Genomic DNA, 25,270 nt, shown 5'->3' with positions numbered 1-25,270 from the left:
ACCCGGACCGTTTAGAGGTCAGCGTCAAAGCTGAACCCAGGTCAGCTCGCTAACTGACTCCAGCTCTGGTCCTCTGGGGGTTTGCTGACAGCCGGGCGGCTCAAACTGCGGGGCAGGGGCCCGAAATGGGCTGCGTGGCTTCTTTTAGTGGAGCGTCGCATGAAAAAGCAAAGAAGGTTTTGAATTAGCATCAGCAGCCTTTTAGAGCTTCGCCCTCGAAACGCTCCAGTTCGTCTAGATCAGCTGTCTTTGGCGTCTTCCTCCTCAGAGTTTCTATAGATTCATAGCTATCACCACTCATGCATCTTCCCGTCAGCTCTTCTGTCTATTTCAGCTAAACTTCCTGGCTGATACTGAGCTTTCATGTCACAGAGACACAGCAGGTTGAATAACTGGGATTGAAATGTGAAAAATGAGGTCACAGCCCTGATTAAAGTTAGGAAACCTCAGGTACTGAAAGTGTCCAGTTGTTCCCAACCTGGAGGTCAATAAGAAGTGACCACAACAGCAGAAAGGCTCATCATACTTCTTCCTTTGAGGAGACGATAGCTAAAGACGATGAACTGAGGCTGATGAAATCCTTGAGGAACCGCGTTGAGATCGTTTTACATTCCTTCACTTTGGCCCATCTGGATGAGAAATTTCATTTACTGTACTTGAAGGCTGAGCCGAAAATGTTTTGAGAACCTTTAACCTCAGCGATTCATCGGCCGGTGTTCAAGCTGAACTCAGATCACGTCCTGAAGGCATCCTAAATCAGTTTTCATTGAATTAACCTGGTGTATACGAGCTTCCTAAACATCTGCAGTCTCTGTGTATAAGTTTACTTTTGCTCTGGGAGCCGAGATGATGGAAACATCAGTAACTTTTAGCATGTGGGGACTCACCCGAAATGGTCTGTTTGGGCCCCAAACCACAGAGAGAAAAAGCTCTTAGTCAGAGCTTTTAGAGGTGAAGATCAAAGCTGGAGGGAAGGTCAGATCCTAAGAGGCTGCTTTAAATTGATAGCAAGCGTAAAAATCTGTCGTAAGAATCGCAGCGGAGCTCAAACTTGAAAGGTTTTGCTCACTTTTCTGACTTTCAGCATCATTTGGCAGCTTGTAGAGCATGTTTCGCTAATGACGGCGATGGTGAGAACTGCACAAATCACCCTGAAAAAGTTTTAAAACATGAGCAAACGTGTGTTAAATGTTACAGAGAACCAGCTTTTCAGCTTCGGCTGGCCTAAAAAACTAATTCTTGCTATATTTAGATGTTCGTGATTCGATTTCTGGCACTTCCTTCCTCGTCCTCAAAGTCAAACTGAGCATAAAAACAGTGGAGACCAAAACAATGACAAGAAAAATAGAAAACCTGAAGTAGGAGATGAGGGGGATCTCCGTCAACCGGAGGGACAGGAAGTGCCTCTCAGCTTCAGGGTGGAGTGTTTGGGGATTTCCTCGAAATAATGTCTTCACACCTGCTGCGGTGCGTCTCCGCCGGTAAAGGGAAATTCCACCTTTCAGCAAAATTCACATTGTTTCCTTGACAGTCCCTCTGCACCCGGGCGTCCTTTAAAACCGGCCCGTCGCTTCCTCCTGCTGTCTTAGTGAATTACAGGAAATGAAACGAATTGAACCATTGGGTGATTTAAGAATGAAAACAGGTGATGTTCTGGTGATCTTTGCTAATTTTGATTGATGTTCGATGGACTCCCAGTAACGCCAGCAGCTCGTCCATCTTGGTAACAGTGTAGAGCTCTTCAGATTGATCTTCACGCCTCCTCTCTGCTCCTCTAGGGTTCGGGCTTCCACTCGTCGCGGAGGCAGAAGTACGGCAACGTGTTCAAGACCCACCTGCTGGGCCGCCCGCTGATCCGGGTGACAGGCGCCGAGAACGTGCGCAAGGTGCTGATGGGCGAGCACACGCTGGTGACGGTGGACTGGCCTCAGAGCACCTCCACGCTGCTGGGACCCAACTCGCTGGCCAACAGCATCGGAGACATCCACCGCAAGAGGAGGAAGGTCAGTGCTCGAGTCGGCCATAGGGCCTCTTCTGTGACGGTGACGTCGACACGTTTTTTTCATGCTGGCGATCAAACCCAGCGTGATGCACATAACAGCGCCACGTTAAAGGAATATTCCACTGATCCGTTGATTCAAAAATCATCCCTGTGGGGCTAAAAGGTGCCTCTGAAGTTTGGATCTTGCAGCTGCAGCCAGGCTGGATTTCCAGCACTTACAGATTCAAACAGGACCTTCTTTAAATGGCATGAACAAGGTAACAACTGCTTTCATATACAAGTGAAAAGCAGAGTGTTTTTAATGGTAACTGCCTAAAAACAGACTTCCATGCTCCACAGCTGAGGTCTGAATTGAAGCACAGGGATAAATAAGAGCCAAACACCTGTCCTGGTCCACCTTTTAAAGACAAAAAATGTCTGAAAAGCACATTAATCATCAGGCGATCGGCAAAGTCACCTTACATTTCCAGCTGTTATTCTTGGATGAAAATCCAGCAGAATTACTTATAAATCACTGGCAGCAGCTAAGCGAGAGCCACGACCTCGTAGCGTCAGCGCCGTGGCCGGTCTGAAGTCTAGATTCGCGTCCGATGACTGATGAAACCGATAAGAAAATTTACTGGAGCTTTAGTCGGCATTCATTCATCTGCAAAATAAGTGTGGAAATCCATGACTGACGCCGCCTGTGAGACAACTGAGATCACTTTTCTGTCTTCTTCCAGCGCGCTGCTGCTCTCCAGCACTGCGCTCAGAGCAAAAAGGCCTTCAGGGCGTCTTCTTTGCGCACCAGATGCCAAATATTGCGCGAGCGTTGCAGCGTTTCTGCCATGTTTGCTGTTCTGGAGCATTTGAGGTGTGACATGTAGTGCAGACAGGTAGAGAAACACACGCACACACACACACACACACATGCATCAGAAGCACTGGAGTCACCTGAGGAAGGTAGGACACACTCGTCCACACACACAGCGTCAGTGTAAAGCTATCCGTCCTCTCCGTCTTATCAGCAGCGTTCTGGCTGCTGAAGCGTGAGAACGAGCCCTCCGTCGCTCCATCCTCTCCTCCACCCGCCGACAGGAAGACACCCGCCGTCTTGTTTTCTCCTCATCCTCGCTCTCTTTCTCTCTTTCTCGCCGTCTGTCTCTCTTTACTTCCTCCCTTTCTCTTCCTCTCGCTCTCTTTTCTGCGCCAGGACCATTTCAGGTAATCAGCCACTTACCTCTCCCTCCCATTATCCCGTTAGCCCCGGGGCACATACCTTCCCTCTGTCACGCACACACATAAACACACATCTGATGCTTGTACACACAGAGGTAAACACACACACACACAGAGGCAGAGTGTGGTGTGTTTTCTTCTAAATCAGTCTCTAGTTTTCTCTCTTGGATCCTCCGTGGAGGGGGAGAGGAAGGGAGGAAGGAGGGAGATTTTTTCCTTTTTTTAGGGGGGGGGGGGGGTCGGAGGCGGGGTCAGGTTTCGTTACCGTGGTGCCCGGGGACAGCGAGGGGTCGGCTGGGTCTAATCTGGGCTCTGATCCCCTCTCCTCTCCCTGGAGACCCCCGCACTAACCTCATGTAATGACCCCTGATTAGGAAGGCTGCCTCCAACACAGCACAAAGAGGGGCTTTCTGTGGGGGCCCAACACACACACGCACACACACACACACACATGCACAGACTCACAGTACAGGAAAGCATATGTGCACACACACCTGAACGTTCCCCCGCTCTCAACCCAAACAGCCACATACAGAGACGGAGGTCTGCAATGTCGCTTGTGGTCGAAGGTTTAGCGAAGCAGCCAAAGTGCTTTTGAGCAAGAGGAGCAGCCTCGCACCCACTGCCATGACCTCTGACCTTCACCAGGAGGCAGAAGGGAAAAGATCAAGTGCTGAAGCTTCATATTACAGAGAAGCTGCTCCCATCAGCTGACAGGCTGACATTCACACGAGGCTCAGAAACAGTTAATCCACGGAGAGAAACTGAAGCGTCCAGCGGTTTTAAAGCAGAAGGTAAATCCCACGTTTCTGTGCAGCAGCCACACACTCGCTCCCGTCAGGAGGAGGCTGAAATTATTCTCTCCAGTCTGTTTGTCTCGTTCAGCTCCCGATCATCTGCGCCCGCCATCATTTTCAGCTGTTTGACGGATGATTCGCGTGTCTCACGTGTCCTGCAGGTGAAACTGAGCTGACGAAACACTGCAAAGACACACGATGAACGGACCTGAATGCAAACGCAAAGCAACGCTAATGCCGCAAACAACCCACAATGCAACACTGGGAGATGATGTAGCGAGCTGCTTATGGTCAAGTCCTCTCACGTTGTCAAGTGTAATTCCCAGAAAGTTTCACATTGAGATCAATACGGCAATAAAATCCGACATTTTCATCCAAACAAATGTCTAAAAGTTGAATTAGCATAAACGTATTTCCGCCTCCATCCAGTCAAAGCGTTTCCACTTCCTGCTACTCTCTGTACGGCAGCTCTTTCCTTTTTAAAAATCAGCCTTTGTGTGCAGTTATTTGGAAGAAACGGAGGAAGAAGAGAGGGGGAATTAGCCACGGCTACCGAACATGTGCAGACAAAGAAAAGCTTAAAAAAGTCGGTGCGAAGCTCTGCAGAGCCAAATCTGAGTAAGGTGAAATGTCCTAAATCAAGGTTATACGTGCTTGTTTTTGTCTTTTATCTGCTGACAAAGCAGTTTTCATGTCAGAGCATTTCAAGCTGCTTCTGTCCTTAATTGTCTTAATGAGATATTCTAACTTCTTTCTGAGGTTTAATGACTGGTTCTGAGAAAATAAATGCTTGAAACTAGAATTTCCAGAGAGATAAAGCTGTTTGATTGACTCAGAACAGCAGATTTCCTTTGTGTCCAGACTTGTTTTCAGTCTGGCTGCGGCTTCTTTGGGGCGAGACAACTTTAAATATCCACGGAAGTGAAATTTTCCTGTTCTGCTCGCAGTGAATTTTGCTTATTTTAAGTAATATTCACCCGTTTTATTGCTTTTCTTGTTTTTGAGAGCTGAGTTTCTGCAGTGTCCCGCCCACACTGATTGACTGACAGGTGCAAAAAGTGCAAAACACTCCTGACAAAGAAGTAAGCGCTGACGATAATACATTTAGCTCAGCCTAAGTGAGACCTCGCTGCCTTGCTCAACAGCACCTGTGGCAGCTCTTGTGGGAGTCAAGTTGTTTTGATTACAGAGACAGTCGAGGAGGGCAGAGAGGTCAGCTGGGCAGCTTTCATGGTTCATACAGGCGTGTGTGTGTGTGTGCGTGTGTGTGTGGGTTGGCAGCGCTCCCTCCTGTTTTCTGGGTAATAAAACTGAGTCAACAGACAGAAGCGAAACAACATCAGCTGAGAAAGAATGAGCGACTGGCTTACTGTCTGACCCACTGGACCAGAACTGCTCCTCTGCGTGTGTGTGTGTGTGTCAGCCCTCCTTGCGGTTTTCGTACGGAAAAACAATCTTCACACAGCACATTAGCCTTCGGTGGATCGACAGAGCCAGCCAGTTTCCATATAACCCGTGTTAAGCTAGGAAACTGACTCCCTCAAAGAGCCACAGCGGCCTGCTTTTCCACTACAGGCCAATCAGGGCCGAGCGAGGCCGGCCAGGGCTCACACATCATCCTCGTCCGACAGCGGCACCAAACACATGTACTTCTGCTGCAGACAGACAAAGCTCGACACTGTCTTTGGCATCCCGAGGCTTCAGTCTCTGTGTGGGCTCGTGGACGCTCTATGAAACCGACATGCACGAGACAAAAGTGTGCACTCTCATTTAAAGCCCCTCAGACTCAAAGGCAGCGAAGGTGCAGAAGGAGCTGAAAGCAGCTGCACAGTTGGAGTAAAACAAACTGATTATAACCCCTTTAAATCTAAATTAAATGTTTGTTTTTGCACATCAGGAGGTCTTAATGACAGGCGTGCTGCTTAAAATGAGCTGCAGGATAAATATCGACGAGGAAAGGCTTCAGCTGACTTGGTCTTAACCCCGTTTTCAGTTTACAGCGTGCGAAATGATGCAAAACCAAAGCTGCACACAAAGAGCCAAACATATGATTGAGGCTCCTTCCTTCACTTTGCACAACGATATAAACTGAAGCACAGAGCTGGTGCGCTGCAGTAAACATGTTTAGATGGCCTCAGTGAGCCGTACCTGACCTGCAGTGGAAAAATGTCCCTGTATGCTGAAATAACACTGGACCAGTCCCCACACACACACATGCAAACACACACTGTTGTTGACAGTGGCAGCCACTTCTTTATTTTCACCCTTCCGACCTCTCGCTCCGTCTTTTCTGTTCAGCTTCCCTCACTCCATCTCTTTCTCCCTCTCTTTCCTTCCCTCTGCACATTTTCCTTCCCCTTGTTTTTCTTGCTTTTGGATCCCTAAATTTAGGAAGAGGAGAAGCACAGACGGGGGAAACAGAGGGCGAGTTTGGGCGGGAATCAAAGAGACGTGGAGGGATTCACGCTGACCTCTCCCTCAGGGTCACTTTGAACCTGTTTTCTTGCTGCAGCACAGTTCAGTCCAGCTCTCCTCTCTGTCCTGTCAGCTCTGCATGCAGCCTCATGTCTGAGTGTGATGGCGAGCCTGTGTCCTGTGCTTCTGCTCATCACCAGTAGAGGGCACTGCCAAGTCTAACTGAGCTGAAGCCCCTTCTGTCTGGCCCTGCTTTGCTTTACTCAGCTCTATCTGAGGTCAAATTTAAAGAAAAGATCAATGAATGACAAAGTTTAAACAGTTTTTCTGACGAGGATCATGCACACTGAGTGAAAGGCTGCATTTCATTTCTATATTCCCACTCCAGCTGCAGGATCTACTGGTTCAGAAAAGCCAGCAGTAATAATTCAAATCCATAATTAATCCAAAATGAACAACAGTACTAATGCAGTGTTAAAATACTGCAGTTCTTTTTTCTTTACAGTAATATCCTGAGCTGCAAACTCAAAGTTGGGTATTGCAGTGCAGTGCACTACTGCAAAAAGTCCTGCATTCAGACTTTTCCTAAAAAAATCAAAAACCGTAGCACTGCAACGTAGTTCATGAGCTCTTCTTGTGTTTTGCATGCAAATCCAGGACCTGCAGGGACTTTGAGTGGAGTAAAATGTACAATACTCGAGAGCCAGCACTGCAAAACCATACTTAAATGCACCACCGGATGCAGCCTGAAATTCCAAAATGCATGTTCCTCAAGCTGAAAGAGCTCATGCATTTAGATAAAAAAGAAAAAAGAAATAGATGTGCACAGTAAAGAAAAGAAGTGATGCTGAAATAATAAGACCGAGCCTCCTGTGCAACATTAGCTTCACCTGGCTGAGCTTCATCCTGCCAACAAAGCAGCCCTCTTCTGATTCGACGTGATGATAGAAGCGGGGGGGAAGACGTATGGACTGCTTGTTTGACTAAGAGGAGCAGAGAAAGGAATAAAAAGCATTTTAAAGAAGGATGGATGAAGGGGCAGGGAGAGACGGGAAGAGGTGGGAGGAAGGAGAGAGAGAAGGAGGGAAAGGAGGGCAGAGAGAAGAATAAAGGAGTCTTTACATGTCTGTGGAACCAGCAGCTCGCAGCACTTTCACATAATTTAAGACATATGGACGTTATTAGGACGACCGTGTCTGCGTGTGTGTGTGTCTGTGACTGTATCAGTGTGTGTGCAAGAGTCTGGGAGCGTGTGCGCGACAGTGTGTGTGTGTGTCTTTAAGCCCTGCAGGCTACAGAAGACAGTCACGTTTTTGTGGTGCAGCGAAATGACTGTTGTACTGAACCCCCCCCCCATCACCCCCGTCCTGTGTGGAACTTGGAACGTCCCGGAGTGACGCTGCATAAAAAACTGTGTTTGACTGGCAGCAAGGCTGTGTGGGGAGATACCACGCTCGTGTGTGTGTGTGTGTGTGTGTGTGTGTGTGTGTGTGTGTGTGTGTGTGTGTGTGTGTGTGTGTGACCTGTAGTTACCTTTCAGAGTGTAGGCCTCCCTTCTGCACACACACACAACTGACTGACTCACCGGTCTTACAGTAGCTCAGTCCTATCCGTGTGTGTGTGTGTGTGTGTGTGTGTGTGTGTGTATGTGTGTGTGTGTGTGTGTGTGTGTGTGCGTGCACGTGCATGTGTGTGTAGGAAAAGGCAAAGCACTCACCCAAATTGACCAATTACGCATAATCCAGCGCAGGCAGGTTAAATAGGTAAATTCACAGCGTTACACAACCTCCTCCGGCTTAACGAAGATTTCGGCCAATCAGATTTCGGCCTTTCGTCAATATGTTTTTCTCGTAAAGATCGATCAACAAACCAGCGAACAGCCAGCTCAGCAGATTCATTTCGTTTATTGATTGGAAGCTGCTAAATTAAATGCTAACCAACCAATTACCATCTAAGTTATTGATGAAATAAAGAAATAAAATGAATGATCGGTTATGTCACCAACTAAATCCCAAACAGACGTGAAACACTCAGTGAAACAGTCCTAAAAAATGAGTTCACATAAGCAGACCAGAAACTGAGGAGCTAACTAAATGACTGACTGATGACTTGAATGACGTAACCAACCAAATAATTGACTAATTAACACACAGTACATCATTTCTGCCACTAGGGGTCTCTCAATCAATGCGATGAAAACGGCAGACGTAGTTTGATGACGTCGCGACGTAGCGTGGGATCATGGGAGCCATTGCTGAGGAAAGGCTGTCTGACTTTGTGGAGGAGGGGAAGCGTTACAGTTTTGGGCCAATCAGCAACAAATATGCAACCTTATATCAACATGTAACCACAGCAAACCACATTTAAAACACTTTAAAGGTGCGTCATTCCTTCAAGTCCACTTGGTCTTGGTCTCAATAGCCCCTGATCCTCATACAGTCCCCCCCCGATCACCTGCTGACACGAACTAACCTCCAAACTACCTGAACTGACAAAGACAAGAGCGCCGTAACAGCCTTGTGTTTCTTCTCAGACTGTTTTGAGGTCAGATCGTGTACGTAATCCCCTGTGGTCGGGGTTGGAGAGCAGGTCATGTAAGCTGATCTGTGACCAGTGGCCCCAGGGTGCGGCAGCAGAGGAAATGTAGCCCTGCTAACGTCTTGGAGCGCCCTGTGATCTGCGCTAACCACTCCCTAACACACACACACACACACACACACACACACACACACACACACACACACACACACACACACACACACACACACACACACACACACACACACACACACACACACACACACACACACACACACAGAGCGTATATACCCATACGGTGCATGCACGTAATTCACACATGCACACACAACCAGCTCAGTGGACTATTGTTCATTCATTCTGAGGGCGGCGGAGGGAGGGAGGCAGGGTTTGGAGGAGAGAGAGGGAAGAGGGCAACAGAGGAGACAGAAAATGGGGGGAAAATTAGCCGAGGACAAAATAAGAGTACGAGTGCCCAGCTGATGGTTTGGTGGCTAAAACATCGACCTCAGGAACCACATGTGCCCTCACTGGCCTGGGCTCAAATCCCACTAGAAGCTCCTTCTTTCCCCTCAGCCTCCATTATGTCTCAATGAGAAGAAGCAGGAACACTTTGTCTTCATCAAAGTCTTTTTCTTTGTTCAGCTATCCGTCAGATTCAGCACGTCACTGCGCAGCATCTCGTCATCGTTACTGAAAGTCAAGTCCACATTGTGTTAAGTGTAGTTAAGCTGATCTGCATGGTTGTAAAAAGAACAAGCAAAGTCATAAAAAGAACCCACAAGCGATAAAATAAATGGAGAAAAACCGCAGACAAGATGCAGTTATGAGTTTGTGCAGGTTAGAAAATAAAGAAGGAGCTCGTAAAAAACACAAGAAGTACGTCAAAATAAACCGACAAAAAGGAAAGAAACTAACACGGCGAAACAAATCCACATTCAGGGCTCAACCCACATCTTAACTAGCATTTCCAAAACGATCGTAAGGCTCTTAAAGTGAAGCGAGGGCCTGATTGACCAGCCACTCATCATTAGACGGAAACATTCATGTCTAATAGAAAATTTGCTTGTTCAAATGTTCCAGTCTCATTTCAGTGGGCAGAAAATGCAAAACATGTGTACCAGTCGCTGAACTCGACGATGTGCTGCGTTGCCTTCCTGCGACTGATGGATTAAACCAAGTATTGGAACTATTGTGATTCTTAATCCAAAGAACGAGACGCTCCTCTACGGAGCTTCAATGCTCAACTGTTGACTGAAAAGTTGACATTTTCGGGGAGTTTTTCACCCCAATCAGCGATAATATTAATCATTCTCGTCTGCTCTCTTCTACATTTTGATCAGAATTGAGGCTGTTCTGGGGAGAACGCTAAAGGCTGAGTTATTTATCCAAACAAAGCTGAGTGTAAGCGACTGATTCATATTAATATAAAAGCCCTATTCTAGTCCAGTCTGCTCACTTTTCTCCTCTCCAGTATTCTCTGCTTCCAAATCATTTCCAAGACTGTCTTAAGGGCAGTTTTGGAGGTTAAATCAGATGGAATGTTATTTGTCCAAACAACACTGACGACTGGTGACTGATTCATACTAAGAAATACTACAAGCAGCCAGGAAAGACTTAACTCTCCCCCCTCCTCGCTCTTGCTCTTTCTGCCTGTCATTCGAGTTCTGCTGACTACAGGGGAAAACCTCCACAATGTATAAGTCTCTGCAAAGAGGGAGGGGATGGAGAGGGAGAAGGAGAGAGGGAATGTGGGGATGAATAAGGAACGGGCATCACAGAGAGCGAGCGAGAGCGAAGGCGCGATGGAAAGACTCGTCTGGGTATAATTCAAGAGGCAGCAGAAGGAGATTCATGGATAGAAAATGTTCTCGAGATATGACGGGCCAGAGAGAGAAGGAAGGTTAATATTAGGAAATTTGTACAACGATCAACTGTGCAAAATGTCAAATGAGTCAGATTCATGAGCGCTGAGTTAAAGCCACCTTTCATACTGCTGTAGCTCCATCCATTGGTTGTACACAGTGTCCCGACTTTTTCGGAATCTGGGTTGAACTACCAGGTGAAATCGGACTGAAAAATGTATTAAGTGAAGTTAATAAACGTCCTTCCAGCCACCAGTGGCTTCCTGCAGATATTTGTGAACTTTGCTTTTGTCCTCTCCTTAAACTTCCACTGTTTCAAATGCATTTCTCTACGCACCCCATCTGTGTGCCAAGTCCTAAAATTTATGAGTATTCAATTACAATCCTGGGTGATCTTTATCTGTATCTCAGCAGTATGTGTCATGAACAGACAAGTGCAGTCACAGTCTGCATTTTAAATGACCTTATACGCCTCCTGCTCTGTCTCTCCAGGTGTTTGCCAAAGTGTTCAGCCATGAAGCCTTGGAGTCCTACCTCCCGAAAATCCAGCAGGTCATCCAAGAGAGCCTCCGGGTCTGGAGCTCCAACCCTGATCCCATCAACGTCTACAGGTACAGCAGGGGTCCTGGTGTGGAAATGCATTGACAAGAGACAGAAATGTCATTATTATTGCATCTTACTGAATGTATAGACAGAATATTGTACAAGCAGTATAAGGACGCCTAAAAATGGTAAAAACACAACTTATGGAAAAATTAACATTATGGGATGAAACACTGACAGAAAGGTCAACACGAACGGTAGAAACGTGGGTAGAAGCATCGAATTTGCAAAGAAAAAGTTCGGGCTGCTCTGAACGCATGCATGCATGTTAATACTGGATGTGACTGAGGTTCTGCTTGGTTGTCTTTCCACAGGGAGAGCCAGCGGTTGTCATTCACCATGGCGGTGAGGGTGCTGCTGGGATTCAGGGTGTCAGAGGAGGAGATGAAGCATCTGTTCGCAACCTTCCAAGACTTCGTTGACAACCTGTTCAGCCTGCCTATAGACCTGCCGTTTAGCGGCTACAGGAAGGTACGTGGTGACATCCTCTACTCCTTTTTAGCTGCAAACTCTGCCCCTTACATAACTGGAGCATTTTTGGTTTCTCAACATGACAAGAGGAACGTAACCAGTAGGAAACAACTATGCTTTGGTGCTTGGATGTGTAAAAAGTATGAGAAATTGGTTTAAATCATCATTAAGGAAATGATGGTATCCGTTAGCAATAAGCTTGTTGTTGACTAGTGTTAAATTTCCTTTGCATGTGTTTGCAGGGTATCCGTGCACGAGACACCCTGCAGAAATGCATAGAGAAGGCCATCAGGGAGAAGCCGCTGTGTTCCCAGGGGAAGGATTACAGCGACGCGCTGGACGTCCTGATGGAGAGCGCCAAAGAGAACGGCACCGAGCTCACCATGCAGGAACTGAAGGTAACACGTCGATGCACAAAAATCACCTGAGTGGGAAAAAAAAGGGTGTGCAAACATACGTTGGAGGGACGCCAGAAGCACAAGAAGCCCAAACACACGGGAGCGTTAACACATGCAGCACAGATACAACTCTCGTGTGTGTGTTCAAACACACGCAGTCACTGTTTACCCAGTGAAGTGCTGCCAAAGGGAACCTGACTTGGCTGACTGAACACACACACATCAACAATTATCATAATTTGTCCGACAAATCATTTTGGGATCATAAGCAATGAAAGTGACTCATGATACACATCTCTATGTAAAATATGACTGCAGGGATGCTAAGCTGATGGCCACAGGCAGACAGTAACAGTATAACACACACACACACACACACACACACACACACACACACACACACACACACACACACACACACACACACACACTGAGGCAGGCACACCCTCTATTTACCTATTAAAATAATTCTGAGGAATTCTGTGGAAACTCAACTCTCTCTGCCGCTCTCTCGCTCTCTGTGGTTTCTGGGTTAAGTCCAGGGCCAAAAATAAGTCAACACTCCCCCTGCTAGGGGTCTGAAAGAGGCCTCCTGTACACACACACACATATATAAATACACACTCAAAGTGAACTGGGGAGCCCCTGTCGCAGAGGCCCAGGCTAAAGTACTCTCCTGCAGTTTTCTGACGCACGCACGCACGCACACGCACACACACACACACACACATATATATATATATATATATACACTACACACACATGCACGCAGGGTTAGGCAGAGATGTGTTTTGACACAGATGATGGCAGATGAGAGGTTTATAATGAGAGTCGTGCTGCCCAGCCTCAGTGTTATTTATTCCACTACCTTAATAATGGGCCCGGCACAGCCCGCAAAATGTTGTTATTGGAAACGAACTTCATATTTCCAAACACACTACTTTTCAGGAATTAAAAATAACATACTTTTATTATGTACTGGCTTTTGGTATTTTTTTTTTTTTTGGCCCCGTCTTGTTACGAAACACATGGCAAGCCTGAGGTGTCGGGTAGTGGATTTGTGCCCAAAGTAAGGTTGAGGTCCCAGGTCCTGTTTGCTCACAAGTTGGCTTAATAATTATTAATTATTAATCATAAATTCTGTATTTTGTATTTGACCATAGTACAAACACTAATAGTGGCTGTGGTTGGGCATTTGGCTAATGTTCACCTTCACCCTTCAGCACATAATACTACCATCTTTATTTCCACTCTCCGGACCCTTTATTCAAAGGACAAGCAATTAGCCCATCAGAAGCTGAGGGAGAATTCAGCTGGCTTGCTCACAAAGTAAAGACGAATCCACTCAGACGCCCTCAGTACAGTTCTCCACACAGTGTAGGTTTGTGCTCATGCTAAAATTACACTTAACTTTCCATATCAGTGACTGGCTTTTCCAAAATCTGGCCAAGGGGTGAATGGGGACAGGTAGTGAGACTGTGTTTCCCGGCTGTACATGGAAACTTCGATATTTTCAAAACTCTTTGTGGAGTAGAAGTTAAGAAATGCTCCTACGGTTTTCCACAGAAACAGTGGACACAAAATGAAATGAAAATGAAGTGGCCTCATCACAAGCACAGATGCACCACTGACTCCTCTCTATCGTCCCACAGGAGTCGACCATCGAGCTGATCTTTGCCGCCTTCGCCACCACGGCCAGCGCCAGCACATCACTCATCATGCAGCTCCTCCGCCACCCTCCCGTCCTGGAGCGCCTGAGGGAGGAGCTCAGAGCCAGGGGTCTCCTCCACAATGGCTGCCTGTGCCCCGAAGGAGAACTGAGGCTGGACACCATCGTAAGCCTCAAGTACCTGGACTGTGTCATCAAGGAGGTGCTGAGACTCTTTACGCCTGTCTCAGGGGGCTACCGAACCGCCATGCAGACCTTTGAACTTGATGTGAGTAGGCCAGTAATAGTCCCTGACTGAATTCTTGTGTATTCTGATTTGAATACTGTTTGAGCAATATCACTTAAAGTCAGGTTTCAACTGCAAGTTCTGTCTTTGCTCTGTACAAAGGTAGTTCTCTTCATGAATTCTAAGAACAAAGTCCTACCAAACTAAAGGAAACTACCCAAAAAGTCAAGGCCTCAAAAATAAAACTGTCATCTTGCAAAAGAACGGTTCATGAGAGGTTAGAAGAACATAGTCTTTCAAGATCTTTATGAAGGACTTACAAAGAAAAAAAGAGCTTTGAAACTCTGACCAAACCTCAAGAAGTCCCCCATGCTTAGCCGGAGATACAAGAACTGGAAAGACATTTTTTACTACTTCCACACAACTCCCACATCTTTTCCAGCATTGATCAGATCAAGGAAATCTACTCGCAGTCCAGACTGCACCCTTATAAATCTGCTCACTGGCTTAATTTCTTTCTGTCTCCAGGGAGTCCAGATTCCAAAGGGCTGGAGTGTGATGTACAGTATTCGGGACACCCACGACACTTCGGCTGTCTTCAAGGACGTGGATGCCTTTGACCCTGACCGCTTCAATCAGGAGAGGGGAGAAGACAAAGAGGGACGCTTCCACTACCTGCCCTTCGGCGGTGGTGTGCGGTCCTGTCTGGGCAAGCAGCTTGCCACCCTCTTCCTTCGCACCCTGGCTATTGAGCTGGCCAGCACCAGCCGTTTCGAACTGGCCACCCGGCAGTTCCCCCGTGTGGTCACGGTACCCGTGGTCCACCCTGTCGATGGGCTGAAGGTCAAGTTCTACGGCTTGGACTCCAACCAGAACGAGATCATGGCCAAGTCAGAAGAGCTGCTGGGAGCGACTGTTTGAAGGGCAGAGAGTTGATGAGAAGTGGGGGTGAGTGATCGAAGAAGTCTTTAAGGAGAAGATTGAAGGAAGGAAAGAAAGAATTTCAGAATTATTTTTTCTTCTCCACCTTTGCAAAGTTGGAGGTTCCTTTTCAGACTAAAAGAAAAGCAGAAGTCTCTTGTTACAACTGATGATGATCGGGACTTTCCTCCGAGAAAGGAAGAAGCTGCCAAAAAAGTTCTTAATTATGCTCTATTCTGTGTATTTTTTTAAAGAAATATACAAACAAAATGTATGTACAAAAAAGCTATGTAATATAATTTGAAAGAGAATGTGGGTAGTGCACAATGGGAGGAAGAGAAGCGTGGTGGTACTTTTGGGGAGATGAAGTGTTGAAATTAGAAAAGTAGAAGTAAAGACGGTTGTGGGAGGGAGACAAGATGGATGAAACAGGGTATAGGATGAAAGAATATGATATTTTAGCATTTTGCTTATGCTTAATTAGATGCAGTGAACCAATTCTGTTGTCTAGCAGGGTAAAAGAGATGGATATATAGAATGAAAGTTCTTGATTTTCTGGTCAAAATTGGTCGATTTTGAGCCAGATGTCTTCATGGGGCCACCCAGATTCAACTCATGGTTTCTGCTTATTTGAAAAAGATTTGAAAGAATGACAGAAGTCAGTTGTGGCTTTGTGTTTTCCATCAAAGGTCCATCGAGATTCAAATTGTTTACTAGCTTACAGATGCAGTTAAAAGGATCATAGCACATTGGGTAGCACTGTGTATCTGAGCTTCAGATTGGCGCTGCACCATTTCTTCAAGCCAACTGCATCATGATGCAGTAAAAGCTTTGACTGGCTTATAGTTGTACTGCTAATTCAAGATGAGTATCAATTCAAGCAGTGAAGGAAAGGGCTGTGAGCAATGTAGTTCTACGGGAGAAGATATAGTGGTTGCATATTTTAAGGGGCAGAACACACAACACTTTGAACTGATGTAAATGGGCAATTTGTTCAGTTTCTTACGACCTCCTTTCTTGCTGTACGTTCACAAAGCTGCCTCTACACTTGATGATCCCAGTGATTTTTAACACGAGTGCTTCCATTCATGAATTGTACAGTAGAGGACACTTCTGTTCTCAAATAACCAATACTGCAAAAAAGAAAAAAAGCAACAGAAAGATATAAAGTGTAAGAACCGCAGAGTTTTTATTCGAGTGATCTTAGCGCTTCAGTAGAAGAAGAGTGCAATTCAAAATTACAGTAAAGAAGAGAGGAAGTAGGCAGCATTTGCATTAAGGGTACTTCCTGAAGAGGTAAATCCTTGTTGGAAGATTGATGCCATCATTACGACTTTTATGTTGTCCAAACTCAAAATCGATTCCTTATTAGGTTTCCTAATTATAAACCCTAAAAAAGATTCAGAGGCTATGTTCTCCTGCCGTGTCTAATCTTTATCTCTGGTGAAAACCTTGCATTTCTGTCTTCTTCAGTCCCTTCTACCCACAAGTTGCCCACCAGCATTGACTCAAATTGTTGTCCATATATATACATAGATATAAATCCCAGTAATCATAGAGCTGTGTGAACTCAGGTGCAGAGTAGACTTTGTGGTGAAAAAAAAATAAGCCTTTGCTTTTTGATATTACTGACTGCACATAAATAATGTCACTTACTCACTGTTGTAGTTTCAGAGCTGGACCGATTACTTTTTGACAAGCTGTCAATTACTTTGCTTTCTGTCCACATTAAAAAAAAGTACATCAGGGGTTTCCAACTGTGCTTGCTCTCACTTGACATAATAACCTTCTGCAACCATTTTGTATCCCTGCAAGGAAGCAGTTTTGGTGGTACAAGCAGAGTCCACCAACAGGAATTCCCAGTTGGCATCACACAAGATGTATGTTACTGAATGAAGGTCAAACAGTAATGAGGTCCAGGTCTGCTTTGTAAACTCTCTGAACCTGTGCTTTGATACATAAACTACACTTTCAAGTTGCATTGAGATTGTACTCTCTCGGATGGTGACTTAATTCCGAAAACAGGGACATAACAAAAGAGCGGCGCAACTTCCTGAGCTGGAGGAGGAGAGGTGGAGGTAGAGAGGAGAAGATCTACATACATGCTGCTTGAATGTTGCTTTGTCATTCTGTGTTTGTTTATTTGTGTGCTGTTTTTTATTTTCCCGTCTCCTTGGGGCAGCCGTTTGGAGTTCTGTGGAGAAGGTGACATTCTGTCTTGCTGCTCCGCCAATCAACGCTAAGAATGCAAAACAAAATAAATTCCATGGTTTAAGCAACTTTATTAGCTAAAAGAGATTTATTGTTTGAGGTGATTGCACAATCAGAACTCTCAGAGCTTTGTGTGTTCCATAATTCTGGGGTGAGGAAGATTTTTTTTCTTTTTCCCTTATATGGAAAGTTTCTGCAGTCGAACTCTGGGACTGGTTAGCGGAACTCTTTGGACATTCTAGAATCCTTGAACAGAGTTCCAAACCGAAGCTTGAGAGAGAAGGACCAATGAGGTTTCAGGGGAGCGCAGGGTCATGCTCAGAGGGATTTCCTTATTGGACAATCCTGCTGTCCAATAGCATTCCAGACGGATTCTGCCTGTGCTAGACATTGTTCACTCTTTCTACCAACCACACCACTGATTTCTTCCTGATAAAAAAAAAAATATAAAAATAGATTTTTTTGCTGCTTTTCTTGTGTACATTTTCTAATTGAGAGTTCTAGATTGCAATAGTTTGTATCGAGTGAGATTTGCTATTTCTTTCCCTTTTTATATAAATATAATTTAGCTGATTAAAATATTTGCATTTTGTGAAAGCAGAAAGAGCATTAATAGGTTATAGTGTATATTAATTTGTACAATATTCCTTTCTTTAGCAGGCCATGGGGAAAATCAGCTATTTACATCTACTAATAACCTAATATTAATGTATTGTACGATTAATATTGTTGTTATAAGATATTTGAAATGCTATTTTTTATTCTATTACAGATTTAGAGTTTTTAGCCTAAATGAGAAGGTCTTTGGTAAATATTGGATGTATTTAGAATGTTATGTATTTCAGTTATATTGTAAACAGTGTTTAAAATGTTAATATTGTTGATTTGATTACTGTAATAATTATTATTTGTTTTGTTATTCAGACTTATTATCACTGCATTTTATTTGATATTAATTATGGAAAACAGAAAGCACTTGCGAGGTATGTGTATTTTTTAAGTGCCATGCGACTACACTTCCCCTTCCTCTCACCTGTTGGTTTCTCTGAACCTGTCTTATGTCAATCTGTACATAATATTTTTATTTCTTTTTACAGGAAAATATGTTCATTTAGTTTAAATATGAATGTCTTGTTCTACTTTCTTCCATTTCTTTTTTGTTACCGTGATTGTTAAATGTACTCCTGTAATAAACTATAAAGTAAAAAGATACCTGAATAGTGACTTTTGTACTCTTCTTCTCTTCTAGCTAGCTAAAGAGAAAAGGGTTGGAAAAAATACATATATTTGAAATATATTCATAATATACCAAATATTTCGACAGCTAAAATTTACAAGAGTGTAGCAGCTGTGCAATGAAAATGATTGAGCTACAAATGTGAAACAGCTTAACAACAGGAGATTGATTCAAAGAGCACCAACCAACGAGCAACATAATTTTACACTTAGCATTTCCATGTGTCATGGCTGTTGACGCTGTATTGTGATTAAGTAAAAACAGATAAGGGAAGATGAATGAAGATCCAGATATCCAAACCACTTGCAGAATCAGTAAAAAACATTGATACTAAAGTGCGGAAGCAATTTTATGTGTTTTTACAAACCACATGAAACAAACAACAGTAAAAGTATTCGCACAAGCACGCCCAGCATGCTAATCCAGCAGATGGAAGACAGCCTGTCTATGCCAACAAGCTTGGAGTATTGAAAGCACTAACATGTAAATCACAATGGTCAGAAAGCTTGTGGGTGGAAAACAAGTGAGACCAGGTGCCGTTTGTCAGTTTAAATAAACTGTTAATAGCAGTCAATGCTGCAGAGATGCACCACTCAGTTTTACAACGCGTCCACCTGCTGAGGTCAGCGGTGTGTTTAAATATGAATTCCTAAATATGAACGGTTACTGTCAAAGAAAGACGTTCATTTCTTTTCAGTCTGGTTTCTGATATTCAAGTCGAACATATTACAGCACATATCCCTCATACATATGACATTTACAAGGTCGCCTTTTGTTTGGCACTGACGTGAATCCCTCAGAAAGGTCCAAAATGTATAAAAGTCTGATGAAGACTGAACTGCTAAAAACATGAGTCTTGCGGATGGTTTGATCCAAAGCTCCCAAAACTTTAGTGTAGAGACTGCTATGAATGGGTAGCATAGACTGAATATATAACCTACAGCAAGCTCAACATTGATTTAGGCCTATAATTGTTTAATATTTTCCACTTTATTTCTAAATTAATGACAAATCTATAGTATCCATAGTTATAACTAGACAACTGCCAGGGACACAGTTAGTGCTCAGTGCAAAACTCAAAAGTTCAACTACCAATGAATGAGTCCTGATGTCAACAAAAACTCCTCCTCAGGATCCCAGGAAGCAAACAAAAAACACTCAGTTTGAGACTCAATACAACAGTTGGCCAATGAAAATAAACTCATATGAAGCCTCTTGTGTCTAATAGACAAGCTTACGGATTCTCCAAAAACTTTGGGGTTACCTCCTGTAGTCTGGCAAGAGCGGCTGTCGGCTCCAGGGAACAGCAGGACGGACTGCACCTCCTCCATCGGTGAGTGACATTAGATACTTTCATGAAATTTAGAGTTTTGGTCTCTACAATGCTCTGGAGTTATAGGAAACTGGATCACAACTCAGAAACAATCCCACACAGCCACCATTGCAATCTACTTCTACAAACACTAACGTACTGATAATATATCTTTATCTGCAACTAATTTGAGCTCTCACTCAAGAGTGAAGACCCTTTTTTTGCCAAACTGTCTGTTACAAATGTTAAATTCCTTTATGCAAGAGACTTGACCACACGTTAATCTGTCGTGAAGTATGGCTCTGGCAGAATGGGAGGCAACGCATTGCTGTAAATGAAACTGAACTGTTGCAGTGTTTTTTGTGGTAAACGTTAGCCGTTTGGTTATTGAATTCCTCACAATGAGTCTAACAAAAGGACTGAGACCCGGCATGTGGGGAACACACAGAAAGTGGTCTGGTTCAGACTCAGCGCACTGACGGACTGATGTCTCAATGCCTCCATATCTGTTTTTATTTCCCGGCCAGCAGATCGCTGTGGTTTTTGAACATCAAGAAAAAACAGGCTGTGATGTTTGCCGGGAGTTTTTCTTTAGCTTGATGGAAGACAGAAACGGAGACAGAGAAAGAGAGAAAGCTATTACAGCGATGTAAAAAACTACACACACTTCAAAGACATGGTTTGAGAGTGCGCGCACACACACACACACACACACACACACACACACACACACACACACACACACACACACACACACACACACACACACACACACACACACACACACGGCGACGGATAAAGAAATACACACAAATCCATATAAATTACATGAATATAAAATATGACTGAAAGAATCATTTGTTTAACAATTTACACACACACACACGCACACACACACACACACACACACACACACACACACACACACACACACACACACACACACACACACACACACACACACACACACAGAACAAGGAGTTCATTTCTGTTTGTTTGTAGTTTTGCCGCCAGGAGAGATTGTTTGCCACACTAAGTACTCCAAGATGAACCACTTCAAGGAAACCGTGTGTGTGTGTGTGTGTGTGTGTGTGTGTGTGTGTGTGTGTGTGTGTGTGTGTCTGTGTTTGATGGTTTTCATGAATGGACTGAAGTTCTGTGATCACTGACTGAGTGGCCTCTTGTTAGCCTTTTAGCGGCTTCACTGTCTACATCTTCTATTGTCATGTCAGTGAGTGTAACGTGTGTTTACAGCAGGCAGAGGCGACGTGCTTCCAACAGTCAAACGAAGCGTTCAATTCAACGACCTTCATCCTTCAATTCCCAAAACTAGAGGACTCGTGATATGTGAATGACATTCAAGAAAGGAAAACCTCTTGCCTTTAAGAAATTAAAAGCATACTTTCATCACTCTCTAAAATAAGATATCACTTAATTACCCCAGAGGTAACACTTTCTATGAAGACCACATCTATATACTGTGTTATCGGGGCATTCATGGTGACTTATAATGCATTCATAATGCTTAACAGATGTGACTTAAGTGTCTTATAGATGCTCTTGACTTGCTTTAAGCTAGAGGGTAGAACTGTGGTAAGGACTTCCTGTAACAGTCACTCTGAGGAAAACACACCTGGAGCCAGAAACAGGAGCAGGAAGTCATAACCACTGTGACTCAATGGGTCATGGCCTTGGATTCGTCACCTCCGTTGCAGCGATTTGAGGCAATGCGAGCGTCCCACAGCTTCCCAAATAAACATAATTTCTACGTGAATCATTTCGAAAGCTTGTCTCAGAGTCAGACTCAAAGCAGCAATAACAGGATCATGTTACTTTGCACTGGGATGCATTTTTCATACAACGACAAGATATCAACATGGAAACTTTCTCTGTCTTTGAACAAACAACCAATGCTGTAGCGTTTTAAAGACAGTTTTGATATTCTGTGCAAGTGTTTCTGGAAATATACCCTCCTATTGTACATTTACATCTACAAGGAATAAATGAAGGAAGCAAAGAGAAAGTGACAGATGAGTCTCTCAGCTGTGACTCTCGTCTCCTCTGGAGGATTAAACCACAGTTATTATCCACCAGGCTGGATGCAGGAGCACACAGCCGAACCCTCGGCTGCAAGTATGAGGGATGGTGAGAACAGCATGAGGACTGAGTCAACAGAGTTGGACTGCAGAGGTGTGACGGCCCATCTCTCCACAGGATGAGGTGGTAAAAATCAGGGAAGTGAATAATGATAATCACAAACTTCATGCAGGACTCTGATTTAATCCAAATCCTGTGTGTCTGAGCAGTTTACTGAAGGTCAGATTAGCGAGGTCGTCCATGCGATCTACACAGAGAAGAAAGCAGGAGATGAAGGAGATGGATGAAAGTGAAATCAGACTCAACCCTCAGATTTCATTTTGTAGCACTGCTGTTGTTGCTCCAATGCTTCCATATCAATTTCCAGAAGTCTGTGCAGAAGCTTTCAGCCTCCCGCCTGGTCTGCACTGTTTTTCTTTAATTTTCAGCCATGCTAGCGGTGCGGCTCTATGGGTGGAAACCTTGGTATGTTGGTCTGTTGGACAGTCGGTCCAACACTTTGGTCCAAACTGAAATATATCAACTGGTTGATGGATTGCCATGAAATTCTGCGCAGACATTCATAGTTCTCGGGCAGAGTATCCGACTGACTAGTGGTGGTCCCATGACTTTTCCACTAGGGCCACCCTGACGTTCACATTTGTTTTGTTTTTTTTGTTTGAGTAAAATGTCTCGACACATTTTGGATGGATTACCATGAAATTTGGTTCCGACATTCATGTTCCGTCAGCAGGGCTGGACTGGGATAATAATTCAGGTCTGGAATATAAGGCCAGTCCAGCCAATCCCCACGTTCACAGCAGACTACGTATACTGTCAGAACATATTTTTAATTTCAGTTTCAAGAGTTGGTCAGGCAACAGTAAATATTACATACATGTAATTTTTGTGCACTTCTGGAGTGCTGGACTGGACTTATCATCATGAAGCTCTGGTACCTCTGAGTATCTGGGCATACTTCCACCTGACAGGAAAGAATTTACAGGTCTTTATGTGTAAAACTATTTCACTGCATACACATCTCCTGCTTTCCAAGCAAGAAGGTTTTTGAAACATAATCAACTCCAAAAACTATGTTTTTTTTTTTCTTTTCAGAAAGCAACCACGTCCCTGGCTCGTGAAGATCTTTTTTACATTTTTTACAGCATTTAGTGGCACTTTCCTCCAAAGTTGATGCACTCCCTCTTAGCTCTGCCTCCCCTTGCTGCTCGTCCATGCACACTCCATGCATTGACTGCTGTGTTGATGTTTGTGTCTGACCAATCGCTGGTGATGACAGACAGACAGAGATCATACCACTAGATTAAAAACTGGTGGGGAGGCTGATGGTCTACAGATCTGAGGGACTGTAGCTGCTCTGTGTTGATTTCTCTTTGATTTACCCATTTCATTTTGCATTTACACTCAGGCCAATCAGCTCACCAGCCCACCAGGAATTCTGCTTCTGATGGCCAGTCCACGCCGGCCCCTCAGGATGAAACTGTAAAAACCTTCATGATGCCATGACTTTTAATCTAGCGCCATCATCAGGCCAATCTTTAATTTGTCCAATACTTCGGTTAATGTTCAAATATCTACAAAAATAACCGCATTCCTATCAGCCTCAGCTGTGCTTTGTGTTTGCAACTAATTAGCAAAACATGCTAAACTAATAAGTTGAGCATGGTACCTGCTAAACAGCAGCATGTTTGCATGGTCATTTTGAGTGTTACAATGTATTGCACTGCCTGTATTGCATGTCAATGTGAAGCCTCTCATAGTCCCTAGCTTGGCTGTGGACTGTGGTTTTGTTTAAAATATCTAATCTGTCTTCTATTTTGGGGGTTCTGGTTCTGGTTTTGTTGAATTATGTTTGGAAAGTTACAGCTCACCATGATTCAGAGTTGCCTGTGTTAACAGTGACAATTATTTCCTGATTTGATGAAGTTAGAGATGTTTCCTGGCAATCAATTTACACATGGAGACACAAAGAGGTTCACTGGGTAACATTTAACATATATCTGAAGAGTGTGACCAATGCAGTAAACGGGCAGTTTGAGACAACTAGTGCACACTAAGAGCTTCTGGAGTAATTGCATTATGAGGAGCTGGTGTGACCCAGCAGACATGTGTGTCTTAGTCTAGTATTAGTATGCCAAAGTACAAGAAAGAATTCCATCAAGTTTGAGGCGGTGTCAGAAATTTTAATTGTATGTGTGGAGCCCGGGGCAAAACTGCTGTTTAAAGTTTATAAAGTGACACAGGTGTTGAGGGAAAATGACATCTAGTTTAATTTTTTCTTTTAAATTCAAACATCATTTCCCGTAAGAGAACCTGAGCAGTTTTTCATCAGAAAGAAAAGTGATTCTGCAGCTGGATGCAGCAGAAACCGTTGACCCAAAGCTGCGAGCAGCAAGAGGAAATGTCAGTCTCACATGAATCAGTGAATCAAAGAACAGAAAGTAATTACAGCTCATTAAATATCGAAATGAAAGACAGGAAAGTCGGGTACTTGGGAAGGGTGTCTCCTGAGAGAAAAAATTGACTTTATGGGATGGTGCTAAAACTGCTTAAATGTGCCTAAATTCATGCATGGAAAATTAAAGTTCGAATGAAACCATGTCTGCACATGCACTCGATTCTTGCTCCTTTCATTGTCTGCATATGCCTTGGCCTGCCAGCATGCCCTTGTACAGGTGTCAATATTTCCTGGAAGGCAGAAATGTCTGTTGGTAAATGGGTGTTTCAGCAGTGTGTATGAGGTGTGTGATTTTCCTCATTGCAGTAACGCGGGGTTTCCCTGTATGGTAGCCTGTCAAACATGTGTGAACTGCTCCTGGTTTGTAATTTCTTTTTAAACCTGACTACAGCACACATTCTGCTGCAGTTTGCGGTTGACACGCTTCCAAAGAAAACATGAATCACAACCAAAGGCTGGTACTTCAAGAAACTATTCTAATGAACATGACTTGTTGCTGTTATTCCTGTAGAGCTGAAACTCCTGTTGCAATCAATATCAAAGGAAATGAGCAGAGTTGGAAGTTATTTGGAAGTTTGCCTTGTTAGTCCCTCAAAAAAAAAAAAAAAAAACGCAGACAGTTCAAGGACTGTTCAAAGCAACAACTGTCGGATTGATTCATGTAATATTTTGCCCAAGAAATTCCGATCAGAGAAGGTTGTGCCCTTCATCCTTCCATCCATCACTCCACAGCCTGTGTCGAGTCAGATATACAGAGAATGAAACTCAAAGTGCTTTATGTCTCGAGATTTGAGATTAACTCATACAAAAAATCTTGAGAGGAATCTTAAAA

At 44.1% G+C, this 25,270-nt stretch overlaps 1 protein-coding gene across 1 annotated transcript in view; it reads left to right on the top strand.

The window, feature by feature from the left end:
* The window catches only part of cyp26b1 (cytochrome P450, family 26, subfamily b, polypeptide 1), a 33,786-nt gene extending 15,240 nt beyond the window's left edge, over window positions 1-18,546 (top strand). The window contains exons 2-7 of the mRNA XM_070993413.1: window positions 1,779-2,003; window positions 11,328-11,446; window positions 11,753-11,909; window positions 12,152-12,307; window positions 13,960-14,244; window positions 14,731-18,546. Coding sequence (XP_070849514.1) covers window positions 1,779-2,003; window positions 11,328-11,446; window positions 11,753-11,909; window positions 12,152-12,307; window positions 13,960-14,244; window positions 14,731-15,123 — 1,335 coding nt within the window. The 3' untranslated portion in view covers window positions 15,124-18,546. The remainder of the gene's footprint in view (window positions 1-1,778; window positions 2,004-11,327; window positions 11,447-11,752; window positions 11,910-12,151; window positions 12,308-13,959; window positions 14,245-14,730) is intronic.
* The last annotated feature ends 6,724 nt before the right edge of the window (window positions 18,547-25,270 follow it).

The sequence above is a fragment of the Chaetodon trifascialis genome, chromosome 23 (assembly GCF_039877785.1).
Source record: "Chaetodon trifascialis isolate fChaTrf1 chromosome 23, fChaTrf1.hap1, whole genome shotgun sequence".
NCBI lineage: Eukaryota > Metazoa > Chordata > Actinopteri > Chaetodontiformes > Chaetodontidae > Chaetodon > Chaetodon trifascialis.
This window is presented reverse-complemented; position numbering and strand designations above follow the sequence as displayed.